We start from the raw sequence: 24,839 nt of genomic DNA on the forward strand, positions 1-24,839 counted from the left end.
TACACGCGAGCAGATATACAGGCACATAAATAATGGGTTTCCAGAGCGTTTTTAAAACCAAAATCTATATTTTACTCTAAGCGCAATTGCGGTGTTTTCTCTACTGTGAGACGTGATCCAATGCACGGACTGAGTGCTGCTGGAGGGGGTGTGTCTAACTGACAGAGAATTCAATGGTGACTGATGGGCTCATGAATATTAATTAGAAACGAGCCTTTCACCCAATAGGTCTAATTGGCTGAAAGGTAGGTGTTTGGCGATACGTCCTGGCGATTGTGGCGAATTAACTATAAGCTTACTTTGGCTTATAAATATTAGTTTCGTTTCTTGACCGCGCGATTGGTGAAGGTTAACAAAAAAACGTCGATTTGACCTAATTAATATTCATAACCTAAAGCGTTGCCATAGTAGGATTCAGCCGGGCAACAGCATCTCGGCTAAGATTGGTTCAGATATCCGCAGTACCATCAACGATCGCAGCTTCCAGCCTTCCACAATTCCATAGCCTATAATGCGGAACGACACTTAACATCAGACCTCGACTGATACATTTTCAAAGGATTTTACAGACTATTTCATGGAAGCCGAGACCGTTGTAATGCTGCCTCCCAAGAACTGCATCACCAGAAACTACAGTTGTATTGCTGGGCTGTTCGGAAGCTTGGCAGCATCAGAGCAAAATCTGGAGGACGGAGAAGACATGGAAGGAGAGGAGGATATGAATGGAGACTGTGAACCGTTAGAAATCAGCGTAGTGAATAAAAAGCCGAGAGGAAGAGAGTCGTTCCTGAAGCCCCCGCTAAGCCCGACACAGCGTCGCAGGTGCAAGTCTCTCCCGACACCGGCTGAAAGAGCCAAATTAGAGATCGCACGAAGCCGGAGCCCAAGCTGTCAAAAGAAAGTACGATTCGCCGACGCTCTGGGACTGGACCTATTTTCTATCAAACACTTTGACGACACGGATATGCCTGAGGTTCCAGAGCGCATCATTGACAAATTCAAAAAAGGCAGAGCTCTCCATTTGAATAACTTCGACAAGTCCAACAGATCAAGCCAGTCCGTGTTTATGGAGCTGCTCTTCACAAATCCAGGATCCCTGCCGGACTTCATGGGCAGAGTTATCGCAGTGAATGTTTTACTGGAGTCTGTTCAGGCTGATGAGTTCAGCATCTCGGGGATTGTGCGAGTTCTTAACTTGGCTTTCGAGAAAAAAGTCTATTTGAGGTACACCTTAAATAACTGGAAGACATTTGTGGATGTTCTGGCGTATTACGTCCCCCATTCCAGTGACGGGCAAACGGACAAGTTTAGCTTCAAAATCATCACCCCGACCTTTCTGGAGTTTGGGGGAACACTGCAGTTTGCCATCAAATACTGTGTCGAGGGAGGTGAATTTTGGGACAACAACAACGGGAGTAATTACAGAGTAAGACGCCACAGATTTAAAATTTCTCCTCCGAGGGAATGGGAAAACGGTTGGATCCATTTTATTTAGTGCGCGATTCCGCCGTTCCGCCATGACGAAGCTTGGCTCAGGAATATTAATCGCGGTATGTGGCTAGCCTTCCATTGGCGAATTGGTTAAGTAATAATCATGAGCCAAGCCTTCGCCATAGTAGGAGTACATCAGCAGTGTACATTGAGGGAAATACTGACCTTCCAGGGAAAACGTATGTAGCATATACCACATATTCTCAAACTGAACACCATTGTTCGTTGTTTGTCTGTGTATTTTGTCGTGGTTTAATCGATGTCAGGTAGAGAAAGGGAACTTACATTAATGTCAGATACAGAAGCTCCTGGCCGTGAATGTAGGTAGGGCAGATTCTGTGTATTATGCACCACTATATATATATGATATATTGTATTATATCGTAATCGCTGAACACACGTGTACAGTGAACACACGCAGAACAATGTTGTCACCGGTTGCGTTTTGCAGCCTGAGGGTGGCGCTGTATTGTTGATTGACAGGCTTTAAGTACACACGACACGCGCATGGAACGCATTCTTAATATTTATTGCCTCCGAGTGTTGTTTTAAAATAAGTTGTGGAGGAATTCCAGTGAGGAAAAGAAAGTAATGTCTATTCTCAAACATAGCTAAGTTAAAGGCTATTCAAATGAACACGTTTTTAAAACTAAAGGATTTATCGGCCTACTTTCATTAATTTGATAAGCTACCCCACATAAGAAGAACACACATGCCAACTACTTACCTGTTCAACAAGTATATGAATAATAATAATAAAAAAAAAACAGTTACTGACCTGACCTGATGCTTGGGGTGCGTCTCAATCAGCTCCCTAGTTCAGTAGTCAGGGCACTGATCAGGGAGTCAGCCCATTGAGTTGTGTCCTGATCAGTGCCCTGACTACTGAACTAGGGAGCTGATTGAGACGCTAAGGGTGGGTTGCTGATTGAGACTTTAAGGGTGGGTTGCACTAGCTCTTTAGCCTGGCGTCGGTTCACCCTCCGACTGATTGATCAGCTCAATAATGTATATCTATAACGGTTCTGTAACGGTATATCTATAACGGTTTTACTGCGTAATTAATCTGTTTAAAATTAAGTGGTGCAACAACTCGATTTAAAATAAAACCCATATCAACAAATCCTAGATTAGTGTTAAACTTTACTTAATTGAAATACTGCAGCAGGTGCTGTGTATGGATCACAAGTGCCAAAAACGTGTATCTTGTTAACATATTTTTGTTTTAAGATGGACATTTGAAAGGCTTGTGCTGCAGTTCAATTAAGTTCTATTGCGGTTTTGCCCTCCAAGGCTCCACGACAGTCATGTGACTGAAAACTATGAATGGCTCTTCAGTTAGAGTGTGCAGCAGTTCCATTTTTCACCACAGATTTACATGGGAAAATTGAGTGGCGCCGTAGAGCTAGGGAGGGCCCAGGCACTCGCTGCCCTGATTAGTTTCATAACCAGCAGGGCCATGCACAGACCTTTTAAAGGGATAGTTCACCCAAAAATGAAAATTTGATGTTTATCTGCTTACCCGCAGGGCATCCAAGATATAGGTGACTTTGTTTCTTCAGTAGAACACAAATGAAGATTTTTAACTCCAACTGTTACAGTCTGTCAGTTGAATAATGCATGTGAATGGTAACAAATGAGAGTATGAGAACTATGAGAGTAAAAAAAACATGCACAGAGAAATCCATATTAAACCCTGCTGCTCGTGAAGACATGAAACGATCAGTTTGTGCGGGAAACCGAACAGTATTTATATATTTTTTTACTTCAAATACAGCACTGTGTCCAACAGCCTTCACTGCGTGATGACTTCGGGTGAGTGAGGTCAATGTACACGATATGGCGTAGACATACGCGCGAGAGATCACTTCCGGCGCTATATGTCAATGCGCTAGATCGTGTCCTGACCTGACTTACCGGAAGTCATTGCAATACACATATACTCAGTTTCTTGCACAAACCGAATAGCTAGCTAGCGAATACGTGCATATTAACTGCATAAACAAGAATTAACCATGCTACTATAATGATTCAATGTTAATAAATGAAGTGTATCAGCAATCATAAATCACATAACAAATTTAGTTAGAGACAAGTACATTTACAGAGGCAGGTGTCTTGCTGTAGCAACCCATGTGCAGCAGTTAACTTATAAATACATAAACACAAACAAACAGGCTATTGATTTTGTATCTTACTATTAAAGTCAGAATGAAATCAAAATTTTATCTCTTAAAGTGATAGTCGACCCAAAAATCAAGAACATCTCTGATTTCATCTCTGAATGTTTTGGGTGTCTGAATTTTGACGCTTCAAAATGAGAATCCATATGACCCCAGTCTTCTGAAGTGCTTATATTTTTTACTTTTTAGAACTTTAAACCATCACTTCCAGTAAACTGCCATATGAACATTAACAAACCGGTATTTGTTTGGCGTGGACTATCTATTTAATGCACGTTACTGGTCTTGTTGTGAAAGATTCATCCTTGCATTATTATTATTTATCCTTATATCCTCATCAAATCTCAACTAAAAACATATATTTTCTTACAGTATTTCCAACCCTCCTCTGTTTAGTGTTCTGCTGTTTGTTTGTTTTTTAAATGATGAAATTTCTGTGATTTTTCACTGTATATTTGTGTGTATATGTATATCTATGTTCTATATTGATGCTGTGTATGTGTTATTTTCGTGTTCAGCGACCTTGAGCTTGGGAAAGGCGCTATATAAATAAAACTATTATTGTTTGTTTTTAAATTGTAATCTTAATCAAATCAGAGGTTGCTCTTCCTGTGATATGATTTATCCTCTTTTTAATCAGATGTGAGTATATATTTTTTTTAGAACAGAACCAAATGAGTATAGGTATTTTCAGGGATAATTAACATTTATAAAGCCCAGACCTTAATAAAATGAACTGTTACACTGAACTTATAAGCTTTAATGCTGAAACAGTAGAACGTGTTTGATATACCTCACATTGTGTAAGCTAGTATGTCTTGTCTGAGCTAAGCATTATTTTTAGTTAGACATGGGTATAGGATCATTGAAGTAACCATTGGTCATCTCACTAGTTTGAATGGTGAAAGCACATTGAAACGGTTATATCAAAGACTGTTCCTGTTACCTGTAGATACGTGAATAACTGCTACTGAAGCTGAGATAATAAGATCACAGGGCAGATTAAATGACTTTCTGATCCTCTTGTACTCCTGTTGATGGTTGGACATAGAAAATTATGTCAACCGAAGCACCATATATCATTAGTGCTCTATATAAACGTTTTGACATGAGTCAAGAATGGTTAAGCACTTTTCTTTAAGGCTTTTTGGGTCTTCAGCTGCACTTTGAGAAGTTTATTACTGAATGACAAATGATTGTAACGCTGAACCTTTTACAAAGTGTTTAACATCCAAATATCCATTCTCTGTAATGTTTTCTGGGTTTATTCGGTATTGCTTGCGTTAAGAGAATATTAAGTCATTCTTCTTTAGGCACTCTTAAAGTAGGGACAGTTTGAAGGCAAATCGAAGGAATAGGCTTTATTGGTCTTGCTGTGCTGTAATTATCTATTGTTTAAAGGTAACTTCATCCTTGTTGAAGAAAAAAAAACATGAAATGAACTTGTTTCACAAACTACATTTTGTATGTTTTAACCTATGCAATACCGGTCTTTAATGTTTCTGTTTTGCTGTTGTATCAATGTGTCATGTTGTTAATCGTTGTTTTACTTTTGAATAGTAATACTGTATGTCTTCTGCTTGCATGTACAGAAATTGCTAGGAATCAAAATTCACTGTAATAGAAAAAGAACCTCATTGTTCTTTCAACTGTGTTAAGTGTTGATGGGGGAAACACACACCTCAATGCAAATAAAATGCTGTTGTGGTAAAGTGCGTCCTTTGAAGTCACTTAAACCCTACTTAGAATTAAGTTAACATCACTTACAAAACTCTCATATTCATTCACTTGGACTGTCAGTGCTCTGTCTTCTAATTTTACTTGTTTATATCAAATAACACATTTCCATTTTAAGTGTTATGGCAATCTTTTCTTTTGGCTTTCCATGTTGGACTAGGCAATATGGTAAAAAAGGGGAACACCTAGAAATACCTAAGTGGGTAAGTACTCTTATGTGGGGTAGGTGTAAAAATTTACGCTACACTTTTTTAGTCTTTCTTTTTCATAAAAAAAATAAATATCTTAATAGAAAATTAATTTCTTTGTTTCTGCATGTTCTAATGGGTGATATTGTTTCAAACCATGAAACAGGTTTGTGTTGCCTGACTTTGTTGCCTGTCACGTGTCTTTGGCACAGTTTGCAGGGCAGGCTGCAATATTAATACTGTTACATGTTTTGTCTCTTAGAAATGCACATTTGACAGTAGCTTGAGTTGGGATGCAGAAGTAGGCTATATATATAACAAAAAATACCTATAAAACACCTATACAAATTGTAATAACCTCATTTGTAAAGGGACCATTTTAAATACTCTAAACAAGGTTTAAGTTAGGACTCTACTTTTATTAAAATGACCATTCGTCTTATACAGTAAAACCAAAATTTATTCAGACACCTTCAACATTTTCTCACATGATCACAGTTTATTCGCTATTTAGAAAATGGTAATAAAATATGACAAGATCTCAAAAGTTAAACTGTGTCAGAACAAATTCATCTTAATAATCTCAGATAGCTTTGATAGAAAGGTATGTAATTGATTACAATCAACCAATCAGCTGTCAGCTGTTAAATTTAAGTATACAATTAGATAATACCAATTTAGGTCAACCAATTACCAAGCAATGCTTAATTTTGTTCAGTCTGTGGTGTAAAAGGTTGCATTAGCAATTAAAGAAAAAACACTTAAGAAGAACATATAAGGTAAAAGTGTCTGAATAATTTTGGTCCCAAATTTTGATCAATTTTACTGGTAGTCCACTGTATGAAGAATTGTTGGGGATAATATGTCAGTTTACTTTATTTTGCTATCCTCACTTACATAAATTAGGCTAACTATAGTGTCCTGCACCCACTAGTAAAAAATATATATCTGGTGTCTGAATAATTTTTGGTTTGACTGTTTAGTATCATACATTTAGATTGTGATAACCATTAGTAAAATCATGCATATAACACGTCACTACCATGGTAAAATGTAACTATATGAAAAATGATCCAAAATCAATTTTTGAGCAAGTACATAACCAGCCAGTGTTCAAAACTATCTCCTTACCTTCACAACGGTAAGCTTGTAATAATGTATTTTAATTTGAGTGGTACTACTGGTAGCTTTCCGCTGGAAATTCGAGCATGCCGTTGTTTGTCTTTGCGTCATTACGTCAAGTCTGTATACATAAAGAAGGCGTCCCGGGTTGGCTATATCACATCTGAGGATGCTGCAGGTGGCGGATCATTTATAGCCTTTTCTCACAGCAGCTGGAATAATTACATTTAACATTTTGATGGTGGATTGTAATCCAGAAAGGTCCTCGTATTCAAAAGCAAAAGATTAGACTGTACAGAAACTGAAATCTACAGGTAACGCTAATACAAACTAAATGCACGTAGTCACATAACAATACTAATACAAATTTGCACGATTTGATGTGATTTGAGCTAAGCGTTCGTTTAATCGCCGTTCGTAGCACGGTTGATTTTTTCTCAGTTGGTCAGAACAAAAGTGGCATACATGTTATTTACTTATTCAGATGACATTTTCCGGTGAAAATAATTTTGGTCATACTCCAAGATGTAGAATCCGAAGTACAGTATCCACACCGGTGCGGTGAATGAATGACAGCTACACATATAGTAACCTTTATTTATATAGCACTTTTTACAATGCCGATGTTTCAAAGCAGCTTCACAGTGTTAAATAGGAATATATGCTACAGAATTTGATTCGGCTGTACAGCAACTCAGGAGAAAACTGTGATGTCATCCAGCTCATTTCAATTATCATATAGTGTCAATGCAGGCAGATCAGTAATATAGTTGAATATTTAGTGTCCCCAACTGAGCAAGCCAAAAGCCAAAGGCGACGGTGGCAAGGAACCAAAACTTCATCAGTTGACAGAATAGAGAAAAAAACCTTGGGAGAAACCAGGCTCAGTCGGGGTGCCAGATCTCCTACGAACAGATCTCCTCCTCCTGGCCAACGAACAAACAGTGTATGATTATGATTCTGGCAACATTACAGGTCAGAAGTCATATTGGTGGTGGGTGAGGAGATTCCACCCTTCTGTAAAGCGCTTTGAGAGCCTAGAAAAGCGCTATATAAATGTAACAAATTAGATTAATTAATTAATATTAGTTTGGAATATTCGAAAGATCGGAGTCATCACACCGGAGACGGATTTATTTAGGATGTCGTTTTTACAGGGGGGAGTCTAATTGACATGGTCTCTGCAGACATTTCAGGGATGCATTGGTCATGTCTAGGCGCAGGTCCGCCATCTGGTCTGGATACGGCCTGGATCCGTCTGACTGCAATAAACCTCGGGATAGCTTAGATGCCATTCTTTTTATGATGTAACGAGTACATCAGGTGTTATGGGAAGTGTTCCCGGTTACGGCTGACCTAGTTAATGCAGCCTAACAATCATTTAACTGATTTGAATAATATAAATTTAAAATGGTCTATGTGTATGCCATTGTAAAGAGATATGTTTTTAATCTAGATTTAAACTGACAGAGTGTGTCTGCTTTCCAAACAATGCTAGGAAGACTGTTCCAGAGTTTAGTGCTAAATAGGAAAAGGATCCACCGCCTGCAGTTGATTTTGATATTCTAGGTATTATCAACTGGCCAGAATTTTGAGAGCGCAATAGACGTGATGGTGTATAATGCATTAATAGCTTGCTCAAGTACTGGGGAACTAAACCATTTAGTGCTTTGTATAAGTAATAAGCAAGATTTTAAAATGTATGCAATGTTTAATCGGAAGCCAGTGTAGTGTTGACAGAACCGGGCTAATATGGTCATACTTCCTGGTTCTAGTAAGAACATGATCTGCTGCATTTTGGACCAGTGAGCAGGGCAACCACCCAGTAGAGCATTACAATAATCTAGCCTTGAGGTCATGAACGCATGAACTTACTGTTATAAATATTTTTAAGATGGTAGAATGCAGTTTTACAGATGCTAGAAATTTAAATTAAAGATTGGTATCAAAGAGCACACCCAGATTCCTAACTGACGACGAGGACTTGACAGAGCAGCCATCAAGTGTTAGACAGTATTCTATGTTACTACTTCTGGATTAAAAATTAAAAATTCATTTTTTTCTGAATTAAGTTGCAGGAAATTACTAGTCATCCAATTTTTTATATCAGCTATGCATTCCGTTAATCTTGTGAATTGGTAAGTTTCGTCAGGGCGTGAAGAAATATAGAGCTATAGAGTATCGTCAGCATAACAATGAAAACTAACGCCATGCTTCCTAATGATATCTCCCAGTGGTAGCATGTACAGAGTGAAAAGCAACGATCCTAACACTGAGCCCTGCAGTACTCCATACTGAACTTGTGATCGGTGTGACATCTCTTCATTTACTGCTACAAACTGATAACGTCAAATCAAATCATAAGAGCAAATCATTTGTAACTCTGATGAGAGCAGTCTCATGATATGGTCTAAATCCTGGCAATGGGGCTAAAGGCACATGCACACCTTAAGAGAAATGTGCTTTTCATTAATCCCATAGTGTTTGATTGCAGAAATATATGTTTGTATTGAACATTTATGGAGCAACAGATTTTGTGTGAAAATAAATAATAAAAGTGGTTTATTTTGTTTAAAAAAGTGGCGAGGGGTAAAGATTTTGAAAGCATTGAAGGAGATCCCATAATAATTTAATATAGATTTACAGTAGTAACAATAAATTATATTTTATTATATGATACGATTAATATCATATTTTTAAATATGATGGTTTCATTATAAATATGGTGATTATAAGGTGGACACCCAACTTAATATATGATATTTACAATCTGAATCTAACCATGACATGTCAATAAATGGAAAAGTCAGCCAGATATTTCTTATCATGTTAATTAGTGTGCCATAAGCCCCAACAGCAGGGGTGCCTTTTACCCCAATACCATTCTTTTACACATTCTTCCGTTATTGAAAAACTGTTGCTTTAATTACCTTGAACAAAACTGAAAATCATTAAGACGACCTTTGTCTCAAAACATATTCAATAATTTTAGCGATTCTTATTTGCAAATTAAATCGTTAAAACGTCAAATATTAGATCTAATTTGTGCAGAATCAACTTTGCACTGCTGCCCGTGATCGCATCAAAGATCAGACAAATTTCCATGTGCATCATGAAAAGCGAATGTTTTGGAAAGGAGTGAGGCAAGTTGTTGTGCCATTGAGTGGTTTAGAGGTAAATAAAACCAACGGAGCCTTTTACCCCATGGAGTCTTTAGCCCTGTTGTACCCTACAACTCTCTCTTTCGGCTGCTACCTTTAGGGGTTGCCACAGCGGAATTATCTGCACATCTACTAGATTTTACGCCGGATGCCCTACCTAATGCACCCCAGCAGCACTAAGTGCACTAACATGTGCAACCTCAGTGCTGGGACACACTCACTCCTACGGTCAATTTAGTGTATCCAATCCACCTATCCTGCATGTCTTTGAATTGTGGGGGAAGCCGGAGCACCCAGAGGAAACCCATGCAGACACAGGGAGAGCATGCAAACTCCACACAGAAAGGCCTCAGCTGGGGGCTCAAACCGGTAGAGCTATTTCAACAATTTATCGAAATGCATATCAGAGAAAAAAACAATGTGGTCAAAAGAACTGCCTGCAGAGCTTAAAGACAGGATTGCATCAAGGCATAGATCTGGGGAAGGCAAACATTTGTGCTGCATTGAAGGTTCTCAAGAGCACAGCCTTAACAATTTTTAATAAATGGAAGTAGTTTGGAACGACCAGGACTCTTCCTAGAATTGGCCGCCTGGCTAAACTGAGCTATCAGGGGAGAAGGGCTTTGGTAAATAAAGGTGACGAAGAACCCAATGGTCACTCTGGTTGAGCTCCAGAGATCATGTTTTGAGATATGAGAAACTTGCAGAAAGATAACCATTCCTGTAACTCAAAAACAAAACAAAAATGTCCTTGAGTGGCCCAGCCAGAGCCCAAAGAAAAGAGTATCCAAATCCAGGTGTGCAAGGTGTCGCAACATACAAAAAGACTTGAGGCTGTAATTGCTACCAAAGGTGTTTTAACTAAGTACTGAAGTAAGAGCGCAGTCCATGCACTGTCATGAAATGTATTAGAACGCAAAGTTAATAAAACATGTCCTGTGACTCAAATGGTTGCTTCCCCAGAACCATCTGATCTTGAATTGCTTCAACAGTCCTCAATAATTATATAGATGAATCTATTGCTCCCGATTGTCTGTAAGAAAAAAAGTAAAGTGTTACACAAATATTCACTCAGCCCGACATATCATTTCGGACAGTTACTATGTTATATAATACTGATATTAATGATAGGACTTAGAAAATAAATACTTTGCACAATTTAATTGAAGGCCACTAAGTGTTTGTTATAAGGGCATAGTATGAAAGATTTTTGGATTAAAATATCTAAAAACCACTAGATCAGTATATTTTGTTGAAGTGTACCTTATCCCAAATGTTTCCAAGAATGTTTAAATCCAGAGAAATAATACATTTTTACCAGGACACGGACCATGTTTGTGTGTCGCCTATCAATGACATATTGTATAGACAAAGCATCATCTAGATCAGGGGTTTTCAAACTGGGGTCCTCCAGAAGGTTCCAAGGGGTCCCCAGAAAATTTCAGAGGAAAAAAAGACAAAGCAAAAATGGATAAAGTCTACCGAACATTCTGTTTCATTTTTAAACTTTTCTCTCCTTTCTTGCCGTATACGTACTTTCCAGAATTGTATATGTTTGCTTTGTATCTTTCTAGTGAGTTTTTCTCACTACAGTTCCCTTTATCCTGCTCACTGGGGTTGTAAGGCAGTATTCTTAATGCAGTACGTAAGCTGCTTATAAACATTTATTGTGAAAGTTGTTTATACAAATAAGTTTTAATTGAAAATGTTCTTCTTCAGCTTTATACATCCAACAATAAGTATAGTTAATTTAAGTTTGGAAAGAATATGTTGTATTTACAATGTCACACTGTTATCTAAGTTTAAATGTTTTTTCATACATAAAATATAGATGGACTTTAGGAAGGGGGTCCCTCATAAAAGGTTCATCATATTTGGGGGTCCTTGGCATCATAAAGTTTGAAAACCCCTGATGTAGATGCATGCATTTTGTCTTAATAGACCTATACTTATCTGTCAAAGGCAAAAAAAAAATAAAAAATACTACTTGAGAGCTTATTTCCACTGTGTTCTTCCACTGTGTTCTTCCCAAGGCTTGCCACCATTGCAAAGATTGTCCTGGTGCTAGCTACCACATTCAAGTGCTGATGCGGAGAGAGTATTTTCTTTGGTGAACCACTAATATGTGTGTGTGTGTGTGTGTGTGTGTGTGTGTGTGTCAACAAAATTTTGGCCCCACCAAATCTCACTCCAAGTTTTTGGGAAAAGTTGGCAGCCCTGCATCTTACTCTCGATTTCCAATTTGATTTTGTAGAAACCATTGAAACATCAAAGACACTTTAATATATTATACATTTTATTAGACAAGGGAACGACTGTTTGGATATCTATATATATATACACTGATATCTAAAATGATAAAACATCGCTGCGTTACCCCATATACACTAAACCGGAAGAAGCAGTCGTCTGTGGCATAATAAAAGCCTGCTGATGTCGCCGTGTCAAGCTCTTCTCTCATGAGCAATCGCTCCAGCGACCTCGTTCAGCTCCCAAAGCACTCAGCCCTATTCTGTTTCATACTACAGAAATGTAGTAACTACGGAAACTACAGAAATAATCTCATCCGTGAATATGATTTCTGCTTGTGTCCCATCCCAAATCTTTTCCACTGGCTGTGAGGTGAAGACTACAACTCACAAGATTCCGCACTCAATCTCGGCGCCATTAAGCTGTGTCTTTGTTTTGAATAGGCGATCTCTGGGGGCGAAAAACTGCATAGTGTGCCTTTAAATCTTAATTACTATTTAATAGCAAAAAGCTTAGGGGAGAGTGGGGTAAAGTGAGAATTTTTTTACATTTGCTCCCCTCTAAGCGGGCTTGAATGACATATCAATAAAATGTACACATTTCCCATTAATTCAGGATGTTTCCTAGCAATGGAAATTATCTGAATGTATTCAGGACGAATGTCAGTGAAAATATGATAGTTTTTAAAAAAAAAGTTGTCTTGTGTCTCACTTTACCCCAGCTTAGGGGTAAACTGAGACAGACCAGAGAAATCAAGGGGGTGAATTGAACCAGCCGGGGGTGAACTGATCCACCAACTTTTTCCACTCTGAAACTACCATAACAACACTTGTAAGAGTTAGAATCCTGACAGCTAGCTTGACAACCACACATTCCAGAACTAATGTAGGACTAGTAACAGAATCATGGGGATTGGTCAATTAAGCACTGTAATGTCGCTCCGTATCGTTGTTACCCTTACAAGCAGTTCGTAGAGCCATACACAATGATGCCAGTAGACGTTGATGTCCGATAACTTTTTCAACTTTATTTACATCTCCCACTCGCTAGTCACCTACTAGTGACTCGCTCACGTATACTACGTGTGCGTGCCTCGACGTCTGACGTCATAACAGAATAAATTAAATTCTTATACATTACATCACTCTTTTTTTTCTTTTTACATTAATAAACACTACTGTATTTCAATACGACTCAAACAAGCTCCAAAAAAACAGTGCTCTGTAAGACAGCCAGGACTTTAGTCTATTACAATAACAAGATATTAGTACCGTAACCATAGAAACTTTATTCTTGAGTGACATGAACACCTTATGTTAATGAATCTGATCAGTGCCTGCTTTATAAAACATCTGAAAGAACAAGTTTAACAATCTATCCGGCTACACTACGCGGTCCGTTTAGACATATTCAGAGAGGTATGCAGGAGGTCTGCGGTCTGTGGGACTGTGCATGTGTCCGCTTCTTCTGTCTCGTTTTCAAATCCTAATTCCAACAAAGGATTGTGTGTCTCCTGGTTGAGCTTTTTAAAGAATTAACAGTTTCTTGTGGTGGTATGTCCACTTCCTTCAGCAGTTACCATTGTGCCTTTAACTTTGGTGACTGTGAGTGGCTTTGCCTTGTATGGCGTTGTTAGCTTGTTCTGCTTCTGCTGCCGACACAACACTGTGTCACCAGGTTTGATGGTGATGTGTATGGCACGTCTTCGGGTGTCTGATGAGGCTTTCATTTTATCCTTTGCTTTTTTGTCTCTTTTGCGGATGTCAGTGTCCGCATCTATGGTATTTGGAGTAGGAAGGGGAATCTTTGTACGCACTTTCCTCTGAAAAATCAGCTCAGCAGGTGAAGTCCCTGTGGTGCTGTGAGGTGTGGATCTGTACTCGCGAAGGAAGACGTTCAACTGTTGCCTCCATGGAATACCTTGCGTTTGTGCAGTTCGAATGGCTTTCCCTAAGGTGCGCATAAACCACTCAGCTGTGGCATTCGCTTGTGCCCAAAGGGGAGTGATTTTCCTGTGACGAAATCCGAGATAGTCAGCAAACTGTGAGAATTTACTGCTGTTGAAAGGAGGGCCGTTATCAGTTTTAAACACACTGGGAATTCCGAACATAGAAAAGACATCATCAAGTAGTGGCAGCACAGCCGTCGTTGAGGTAGAGTGAAGAATTTTAACTACCGGATACCGTGTGTAGTCATCCAAAATGACAAGTAGGTACTCTCCAGATGGTAGTGGCCCATAAAAGTCTGCGCTCACATTGTGCCATGGTGCTTCTGGTAATTCAGACATTCGAAATGGTTCGACACGGGTGATCGGAGTGTTCGCCTGACAAGCAATGCAGTTTGTGATCATGGTTTCGACTCTTTGGTCCATATTAGGAAACCACACTTTCTCCCTTAACAGACTTTTAGTTTTGGCAATGCCTTGATGGCTTTCGTGAGCAAGCTGCAACACTCTCTGCTCTAAAGCAGTAGGTACGACTATTCTGGAACCTCTGAGTACGAGATCATCATTTGATGATACTGTCAGTGTCCATACAGGTACAAGTGAAAGTGCTCACTGCTCCATACAATAGCTAGAACTTCTCGTTCGGTTTGTGAGTAACGTTTTTCAACATCGCTGAGTGCACGGCTGGCGTATGCAATGATGTATTTTTGTCCGTTTTGTATTTGTGACAATATAGCACCAAGGCCAACTGGGCTAGCATCTACAACGAGTTCAGTGTTCTTTGATGGGTCAAAGTAGGACATAGTGTTGGCATTGGCTAAAGCGTCTTTGAGTTGCTGAAGAACTTTATTGTGCATGTCACCTCATAGCCATGGTGTGCCCTTTTTGGTCAGTTCACGAAGTGATGCAGTGATTGTGGAAAAGTCTTTTATGAACCGTGCACAATAGTTTGCCATCCCGAGCAGGCTTCGGATTTCCCCAGGATCTTTGGGTTCACTGGCTTGTTGTATAGCAGCAACTTTTTTGGGGTCTGCTGAGATACCGCTGGCGGAGAAGATGAATCCAAAGAACTCGAGTCTTTGCTTGTTGAACTCACATTTCCCACGATTAAGTGTGAGACCACTGTCCTTCAGTCTATGAAAAACAGCTCGGAGAGCTTCATCATGTGCTTCTTGTGACACCGTACACAATGATATCGTCGCTGAGATTTTTTACACATTTGATGCCTTGGAGCGTGTGAGCTATGGCATTCTGAAAAACCTTGGCTGCGGATGATATGCCAAAATTTAGGCGTTTGTATCTCCTTAATCCCAAATGTGTGGTGAATGTAGTAATGTAACGGCTGTCTGTATGAAGTTCCAGCTGGTGGTAACCTGCCCTGAGGTCGAGTTTTGAGAAAACAGTTGCGCCGTTCAGCTCTTGTATGACGTCATCAATAGTGGGTGTTATGTGATGCTCGTGTTGTATGGCTGTATTGGCCTGTCGCATGTCCACACATATTCTGACTTTATCAGGATCTTTTGGTTTGGGTGGAGTTACAATTGGAGAGACCCATGGTGTTGGACCCGTTACCATTTCTATAATGTCATCATCTGCCAGCTTCTGTAATTCGGCTTCAACTTTCTGTCAAATGTGAAATGGCACTCGTCTATGTGGCTGGCATGTGGGTTGGACCTCAGAATTGATATGCAGTTTTACTTGTTTTACTTTTTCAGTTTTCCTATTCCTTCAAACAATTCTGGATAGCTGTCAACAAGTTAATCTGCTACTGTGCGTTTGTCCTTCGTGGAATTGACAGCACTGATGATGTTTATCAGCCCCAGTGCTTGTGCTGTTCCATAACTTAAAAGAGTGTGCCCATCATTTTGAAGAACATAGAATTAGCCTCTGTAGCATTATGTGATGCTTGAACATTGCACTGGAATGCACCATTGGCCTGTATCTGCGCCATAAGCAAAAATTGTAATCTTTGTTGCTTTGAGCTGAGGCTTGGGTGTGAGTGTATCAAACACTGCTTTGCTGACAATATTTACTGCTGCTGCTGAATCAATCAGAGCTCTGACCTTAGTGCCATTTAGCGTAATGTGAGTTTGAGGCTGTTGTTGACAAGAGTTACTGTTCAAAACAAATACATACGCATATTCACTGCTCGATGAATCGTCTTGCGTTTGAGTAGTGATGTTGTAGCAACTTGTCTGGCTTTTTGTGGTTTGCTTTGTTTATGATATTAAGTGTCACTGCGTGTAGCAGACATGGGTTTCTTGGTGCTGGAACGACACATTTTTGCATAGTGATTTGATTTTCCGCATGCTCTGCATTCTTTCCCTTTTGCTGGACAAACGCCTTGATGTGGATATTTTCCTCCACAGTTTCTGCATTGGGTGTTGAACATCCGTCTGCTGGCAGTTTTGAATTCAGTCTGCTTTTGGCTGTGGTGCAATGCATTGAAAGCAGCCACTGCGTTTTGTTCAATTCCTGCTGCTTGCTGTTCAGAGATTTCTAGTGTAGCGACTATGAGTCAGATAAAATAATAACTCAACGGGGAATTTGAATTAAAATGAAAGAGACTCGAATGACACTATAATTTATAAATAATTCAGAATTAATATTTACACCTTAACTTATTTGTCCACCGATATGTAAGAACTTAAAGGGGGCTCTGTTAAAGGGAAACAGGTCTATTTAGCTCAAATGAACGAATTAATGAATTCATAGGGAATTTTGAGAGTCTATTTTACAGCCGAGCAAATGACTCTTCCAGCGTTCATTTGAACGGGCCGTAAATATCAACTCTGCAGCAGATATTAATATCCAAACAATAGTGAAACACTATTAAACAGCCAGGTAACTTAGATCGGCAGTTCAAGACATTAAATTCATAAGCACATAACACAAGAACAGTTATCTTTGAATACAAACGGAACTTTATTGATTACTCTAACACAGGGGTCTCCAAACTTGGCCCTGGAGGGCCACTGTCCTGCAGAGTTTAGCTCCAACCCTCAATTAAACACACCTGAACCAGTTAATTAGTGTTTTACTAGGGCCTTGTTAGACACTGATTAGCTGGTCCAGGTGTGTTTATTTGGGGTGGAGCTAAACTCTGCAGGACAGTGGCCCTCCAGGACCGAGTTTGGAGACCCCTGCTCTAACACATCAAACTAATATCTAACATAAACACACGCACTCACACATTCACACACGTTGCAGAAAGGAAGAAGGTGAGGCAAAGAATAAGTTTTAAGAGAGAGAAAATATGAAATCCCAAGCAATATATGCATTTATGACACATGACCTGAAGAAACCATTGATCAGTAATTTAACCTATCGTTCTTAGGCAGGGTTATTACATTTGATCTACTGCACCAGTTCAGCTCGGAATCTAGAGGTATTACTTGCGTTTGTGTGTCGCCTCAGACAGGGGATTCTCTTTCCCCGCTGGAGAGGGGTTTTCCCGGGTCTTTGATTCGCTGAAGGTCTGATCTTTGATCGACGTCTTGGGAAGCCAATTACGTGTCGTGTTGGCGGCTGGATGGAAGTCTTGTGGGCGTTGTTTGAAGTTGAAGCGTGCTTTTGGAGACTCGTTGAGTAACTTTTGCGGCGAAACTTAACAGAACCCAAGACTTAACGGAAAGAAAATAAACTTTAAGTAAAAGAAAGGAAAGTGAGAGAAGAGCAGATGGCCTGAATGAAATCGTTGTTTAACCCATTTTCTCTGATCTTGGTCTGCCACGTCTCCTGGGAGCTCTCTCCGTTCAGAACTCAACTCTGGTCAAACTGCTAGGACTCAACTCATCTCTGAACGAACAGGCCGTGAACCGGCTCGAAGTGCTGGCTCTGAACAGGCTGCGAACAGGCTCTGAACCGATGTGAACAGACGTGAACTGACTTATTAAGTTCATGTTCTGAGATTAAACTCAAATATTTGCCCATCCCCTGGATGGGTTCTGGCCAATTAGGGTTCAGGGGTGACTGTGTCTCCACCCCTCCCATAAAATTGGGTTATCTATAATAATTTAAGCTGCGTTTCCACCGAAATTACCCGGAACTATTTGTACCAGGAACTTTTTTCCCAGGAACTTTTTCTCCCCCAGACCTGCTACTTTCTGCGTTTCCACCGCGGTCTAAAGTACCGGGGAGATTAGGCAAATTAGCCCGGTGACGTGAGAATGCGCGCGGCTGCTCCTCCCAGTCACCGACGGACATGAATCACTTTTGCGCGATACTGTCTGCAACAACAAGTGGAGAAGATGCAAGCAGCGCTGCTTTTGCATACACATTACCAACACTGCTTATTTAAATGTGCACTTTCACCTGGTTTGACCATTTTAATGCAAAATGGGATGATGGGCAATCCAAAATCTGAATGTGTTGTAATAGCTCAATTCCAAAATATTTTCTATAAAAGGATAATGAGGTCAGTCATTCATGACAGATGTGTGAAAAGTTAATTGAATGAAAACAATAGACTGAATTAAGCGGTTGAAAGATTAGGTACTAGACTGCAAGTATTTATTTATCACAATAACATCTCTTAGCATTCACTAAAAAAAAAAAAATCACATGACTAGTATTACAATATGCTTCATTAAATGCATAATTTTAGAGACTTCTTCCTCAAATTTGAAATGAAGCAGGACCACACGTATGGCTTCACTTAAGTTGTGGTTATAAGTTATTATACTACATTCACATAGTTATACATTTAAAAATATAATATTTGGGTTTTCTAGATATGTTTATGTGCATATTCAGAAAGACTTGCGAGCAGCAGCCCTTTTATTTGCTTCCAACACTACAATTAGAAAGTGGTTATATAGTTAGAATGTGGAAATTAAAAAGACACAGTGACATTTTACACATTTGACTTTATTTTAGACAGATTAGTTCTTACAAAATTAAAATAAGTGTGCAAAGACAAATAAATTACTAGAACAATAAAATGAAATTATAAAATGTGAAAACAACAATATAAAAAAGTGTATTTTTCAGTAACCTGTCCAAGAGCTGTGCCAACACGTACAATATATAAAGTACAAATGTGGTAGAGCAAATGCTTCATTCAAGCGGCTGGTCATTGTGGCTACTTCTTGAACAACTGGACAAACTGTCCAAGAACAGACAGAAACCCGGTCTGAAAGTCCCTCTGCTGCCGTCAGCTTTCTTCCGCTTCTGACTGGTGGAATGCCAGCTCTTGCCTCCTCATCTCTCCTCGGCCTGGCTCTCCAGTAACAGCTGAATATATTGGTCTCGCTGTTCTTGTCCATGCTGCAGGACGGCCCGGTTAGCATCCTCCATGTCCCTCAGTGCATCAAGAAAAGTCAGTCCCTTTTCCTTTTCCCTAAGTAGAAAAATTGCACAGAAACACATGGAAATTAATACACAAGGCAACCATGAAACAATAGAAACCATCAATTAATTATTTAGTGTTTTCACTACAAATAATGAACAATTGCTTGCCCAGCTTGAACAATGCCCAGTGTGCAATTTCTATCATTGGCAATTTAAGTTTACAATTAAAAACAACAAAACTACTCAAAACCATTATGGATTACACATCAGTTTTTAAATATATACACATTTTGTCAGCTTTATACCTCTGGCATGTGTGTGTTTCGGCAGGAGACACGGGACGAGGGCTAACGTGTACTGGTGACCGCGGGGGAAAACACGCTGGTCTCCGTTGCCTGCAATTCATCAGGGCCACCCGTTACGTCTGGAAAAGCACGTTGAAAAAAGTTACTGCAACGTTACACTGCAACGAGTTTAATAGATGATACCAAGATGAGATATTTACCTTCAACCCACTCGGATTCCGGGATGGTTTCCAACAACGCATTAGCCGAGTCTTTCGTTACCGCTGCCCTAGAAAAGGATGGTCTGTCCCAACAACGCGTCCAGGCGGTCATGCCACTTGTTGATACGCCGGTCGGAACCGCTCCGGTAGTTATGATCCTTTAATTTCTTGTAATCTTGTCTTAATTTCTTTAACTTCTCTCTGCACTGTTTTCCAGTGTGACTGGAACCGAGTCGATATCTTCAGGTAACGTTATACCTTTTCATTGCGGGTCGCCGTTTCCAGTTCCCGCTGGATGTCCTCCTCCGCATATATGCTCAAAGCCTGAACCTAGTCGTCGGTCGAATTTTTTTGTTGAACTCCATTGTTGCAAAGAAAATATTTACTGAACGCAGAACCCACCTCGCAAAAAACTTGTAAAAATGGCGGTGGGGAAAAAAATGCTGCAAGAGCTCAACCAATCAGCATGTTCAGCGCCCAAGTCCCACCCCCGAAAGTTCCCGACCTTTTCAAAAGTACCACCTCGCAAGCAGGGCCGTTTGGAGGGGGAAATATTTACCCGGAACTTCATTTAGACCCTAGTTCCTGCGGTCGAAACACACCAAGTTCCCCCCCAAAGTTCCTGGTTCCGGGGGAAAGTTCCTGCGGTGGAAACGCGGCTTTAGTTTCCTGCTCTTAAGCAGAGAGTAAATTTAGACTTAATTTCTTACTATGAGGACATGATCAATTCTATAAAGATTTCATTCAGCTCATCTGTTGGATTATACCCATACGAACACAAAGGTATCAAACACGGTGCCTTTTCATCCACTCATTCAATAGTTACATAATTGCATGAATTGGGAGTGATATACATGCATAATAGTCACGTGTATCACGTGTCAGTTACACACTAACAAGCTATGTCGAAGGCTATTTGAATGAAAGTCTAATAATCAGTTATTTGATGCACTCCATATGTAACAGTTTCTGTGAGTTTGCTTGGAGTTTTAGCTGTGTCACGTGGAGTTCATTTACCGGTCATTGAAAAGACAGAGATCTGGTTTGTTTCTTTGTCTTGTGATCACAACGAGTCCTTTGTCCTCTTTGTCTAAGTTTTGGTCAAAAGTCCATAGGAAATCGAGTAATTATTATCTAAAATCTAGTCGCTCCGGGCAGAATCGAGCTTCCGTCTCTCTGGTGATAAATGGTCGATTTCCTGGGGTCTAGAGCTGAATTTGGGCTTTGTAAAAGGGATGTTCATTTGATCGAATCATATGGAAGATTCATTCATCTATATGTCTGCGCCCACAATCACTACACTAGTGTTCTGCCGTGATCTAGCAGAGCCTGTAAAGTCAGGTCAGGTTCTCGGAGTGCTTTTCTGCGCAGCCTGGATGAAGTGCAGCTTTGTATCAACTGTGCCTTTATCTCGCAATCAACATCAGAAAACTTGCAGTCTTTTGCAAGCATTCGGAGTCTAGTTTGATACATGTCTAGGTTCTCACCAGGTTGTTGTACAGCTTTTCTGAATTGGTAAACAAGATACTGCATGTTCTTTTTGGGAGCAAAGTAGCCATTTAGTTTTGTTTTTGTTCCTGCATAGCCGTCATCATCAGCAGCAAATGTGTCGTAGATGTCATGCTCGCATTCGCCAGCGAGGTGCAGTAATAGCGCTTTCTGTCTGGCATCGCCGGTAATGTTCATAGCAACAAGAACATTCGAAGCGCTGCACCCACTTATTCCATCGAGTTCCTAATGAACTGGGGTCCGTTTCTGTGTCAAACGGCTGGATAGGTGCATGAGACATCACGGATTGCATGGCTGTGGCTTTTGGGTCGGCTTGTGTGTGTACTCACTCACTGATGGGCAGGCTTTCCTCCATAGTTTGAAACACGCGCCGAGATCGCATTTAAATCCTCGTCGCCATTGTAATGTCGCTCCGTATCGTTGTTACCCTTACAAGCATATGTTCGTAGAGCCATACACAATGATGCCAGTAGACGTTGATGTCCGATAACTTTTTCAACTTTATTTACATCTCCCACTCGCTAGTCACCTACTAGTGACTCGCTCACGTATACTACGTGTGCGTGCCTCGACGTCTGACATCATAACAATAAATGAAATGCTTATACATTACAAACACTTTATTTTCTAAACACTTGAAAGTAACTCTGAAAATTTTTTTAAAACAACATAATATAATTCAAAATACTTTAATTAACATTGAAAAGACATTAGAACAGTCTGGGGGTCAGAACACAGGACCATTAGAGCCAACTAGTGTCTGGGGGTCAGAACAAAGGATAACCAGAACCAGCTAGAACAGCCTGGGACTCAGAACACAGGACATCAGCCTACTGTCATACTGGGCAACTAGGCCTACTCTACATTCCAGCCCTGGATGTTACATGGAAAGATGAGGAGTTGCTCTCTCCACGTGGTTCCTCCAGGCCATTTAGGTTGAGGCAGCTTCTAGACCAGATCTTCTTGAATCATTTTCCTTTATAGAAAACGTGGGTCTCTCCCACTCTTTCGTGTTTCCCTGGATACTTCTGAGAAATTCTGCAAGTGTTTCGTCATCCTCAACTTTCTTAACCATGCCAATGTAATGGACGCTCCTGTGTTTGGTTGCAAAGTCACTATGACAAAGCCACCCACGGACAGATCTGTTTCCTGGATCACTTCTCTCATCCTCAGAGCTCTCTTCGTCAGACATATTATCAATTGAGACGGGGACATCACTCTCCTCAGAGATACTAAACTTTCTTTTTCGGTTTTCCCTTTTCTTTGCAATTTTTTGCTTTTTCACTGCCAGTTTATTTAGTCTTTCTTTATAAGAGAGAGCATTTTCTTTTGGTGCCCCCCTGAGCACATGGTGCCCTACGCGCAGTGCGTAATGAGAGCGGCGGCACTGCATTTCCAGGTTGGCTGGGAACACGTGGAACATCTGAGTCAGCTGGCGAGGCACATCCATGTGGACCATGCGCAGTGAATAGATGAGCATCAGTGAGTGAATTATCTGCAGCGGGTGGTTCATCTGCAGGTGGAGGACCATCAAAATTATCTGCAGGGGGTGGACCATCTCAGGGTTTGGCCGGTCTTACACCATGGATGGTGCAAACGCTTCATCAGGGAAAATTTCTCAGTTATATGGGAAAATCCCAGTGGACCTAAATCCAGAAGTGATGTTGCGTGGTGTCACTGCTGACATGAAGGCCTCATTCACAAGTCCTGCAATCTGGTAGATCGAGACTGTTTTGCCAGGGTTGGATCTCATCCACCCATCAAGAGCTCGGCTGTATTTGACTTGAACGGGCCATACAAGGTCGCGTCAAGAGGCTGCATGTGATGGGATGTGTGGGGTGGGAGGGTGAGCAGAACAATACCGTTGCTCTTGGCTATTTCTACTGCCTTGAGTGAGATGTGAGCCTTAAGATTATCCAGGATTAGCAGCATGGGACGGTCAGGGGTGCAGTTAGTGTGCTTTATCAGGTGATCAAGGAACTCAGCCCAGGTGTCTTCATTCATCCATCCCATTCTGGTGGAGGTACCTTTGGCTCCTGGGAGCACCTCTCATGAAGCAGTCCTTAAAATTAACACTGGGAAGAATAACATGGGAGGTGTGGCATTTCCCAGCAGCATTCACTGCACACACCACAGTCACCAGTTCTCCTCTATCAGCCAATGTGACAGAACCAACTTGCTTTTTTCCTATCTTTTCCTTTTCTTGGAATTGTTTAGAATCAATGGCATGTGCAATCAGTAGGCTACTACTGGTCTAAAGGTACATTGTATTTCTTTTCAGTCCATTCATTCTTTCCATTTCACAGGTTCACAACATTACTAATAGCATTAGTTTCAGCATTCTGTCAATAGCTAGCTGGTCATTATCACAAGCCACTCAGTATCAGTCTGGTGCTCTCTAGTGTATCATGTGTAGCTTAGGCTACCTGCTGTGGCTTTTGTACTGTAAAGACGCCTGTTTCATCCACATTGTAAATCATGCGTGGAGGGAATGTATGCCTGTTAAAGATAAGAAGCAAGGGGAAGAATCTTATCAGAATCAAAACCAAATCTTGCAGGTAAAGCTTCCATAAAACATTTGCAACTAAATAATTAATATTGTCACCTGTCCATCACTACAGCCAGATTGTCAAAGAACTCCCCCACTGTAGTTTTATTGAAGGCTGAAGCCCTTCCCAGGGATGTTGCCTCTGGAGTTCGGACAGAGAGACGGCGAAGTGCTAGGAAGCTGCCAAACCAATCTTCACCTAGAGTAGACAATTCATTATTAGTACAGCTGTCAAAAGATTAATCGCGATTAATCGGTTCCAAAATAAAAGTTTGTGTTTACATAATATATGTGTGTGTACTGTGTATAATTATTATTTATATATAAAAACACACACAAGCATGTATATATTTAAGAAAATGTGTGTGTAGTCTATTTATATATACATAATAATTATACACAGCACACACACATATATTATGTAAACACAAACTTTTATTTTGGAACCGATTAATCATTATTAATCTTTTGAAAGGCTTAATTATTAGCTATAGGCTAAGATTTCGCTTTGTGGCAAGATCAGTTGGCCTTAGCTATAACCTACAGAATCATGTGATCTCTTGCACAACCTAGCCTACCTGCACATCGTGTCTTTGTCCAACTGGCAGGGACAGGGATATTGTTTTTCTCTGCATATTCAAATGCCAGTTGACGGCACTTAACTGGAGGAAGGCCATGGAACTGTTCAGCTAGTTGTTTCAAGTGTTTGGCAAGCTCCTCCTTTATCTCATCTGTGAATATTCCCTTTGCCTCAGCTACTGCACCCCAGGCTACTGATTTTACTTTCCCTTTCTTTTTTCTTTATGAATCTTAGGAGGCTTGACTTGTCAATATTTCAATCCTTGCAACTGCTCTTAGAGACTTCTTTCCTTCCTTGACCTCAGCGGCTGCACTCTCCATCTCCTCGA

At 40.3% G+C, this 24,839-nt stretch overlaps 1 protein-coding gene across 1 annotated transcript; it reads left to right on the forward strand.

Annotated features, from left to right (window-relative positions):
• Positions 1–283: 283 nt before the first annotated feature.
• On the forward strand, positions 284–5,377 carry LOC307131299 (protein phosphatase 1 regulatory subunit 3E). The gene has a single exon (XM_079824870.1). The coding sequence runs from the start codon at positions 578–580 to the stop codon at positions 1,493–1,495; it is 918 nt and encodes a 305-aa protein (XP_079680996.1). The 5' UTR covers positions 284–577; the 3' UTR covers positions 1,496–5,377.
• Positions 5,378–24,839: the final 19,462 nt, after the last annotated feature.

This window comes from Gobio gobio, assembly GCF_949357685.1.
Source record: "Gobio gobio genome assembly, chromosome: 9".
Classification (NCBI taxonomy): domain Eukaryota; kingdom Metazoa; phylum Chordata; class Actinopteri; order Cypriniformes; family Gobionidae; genus Gobio; species Gobio gobio.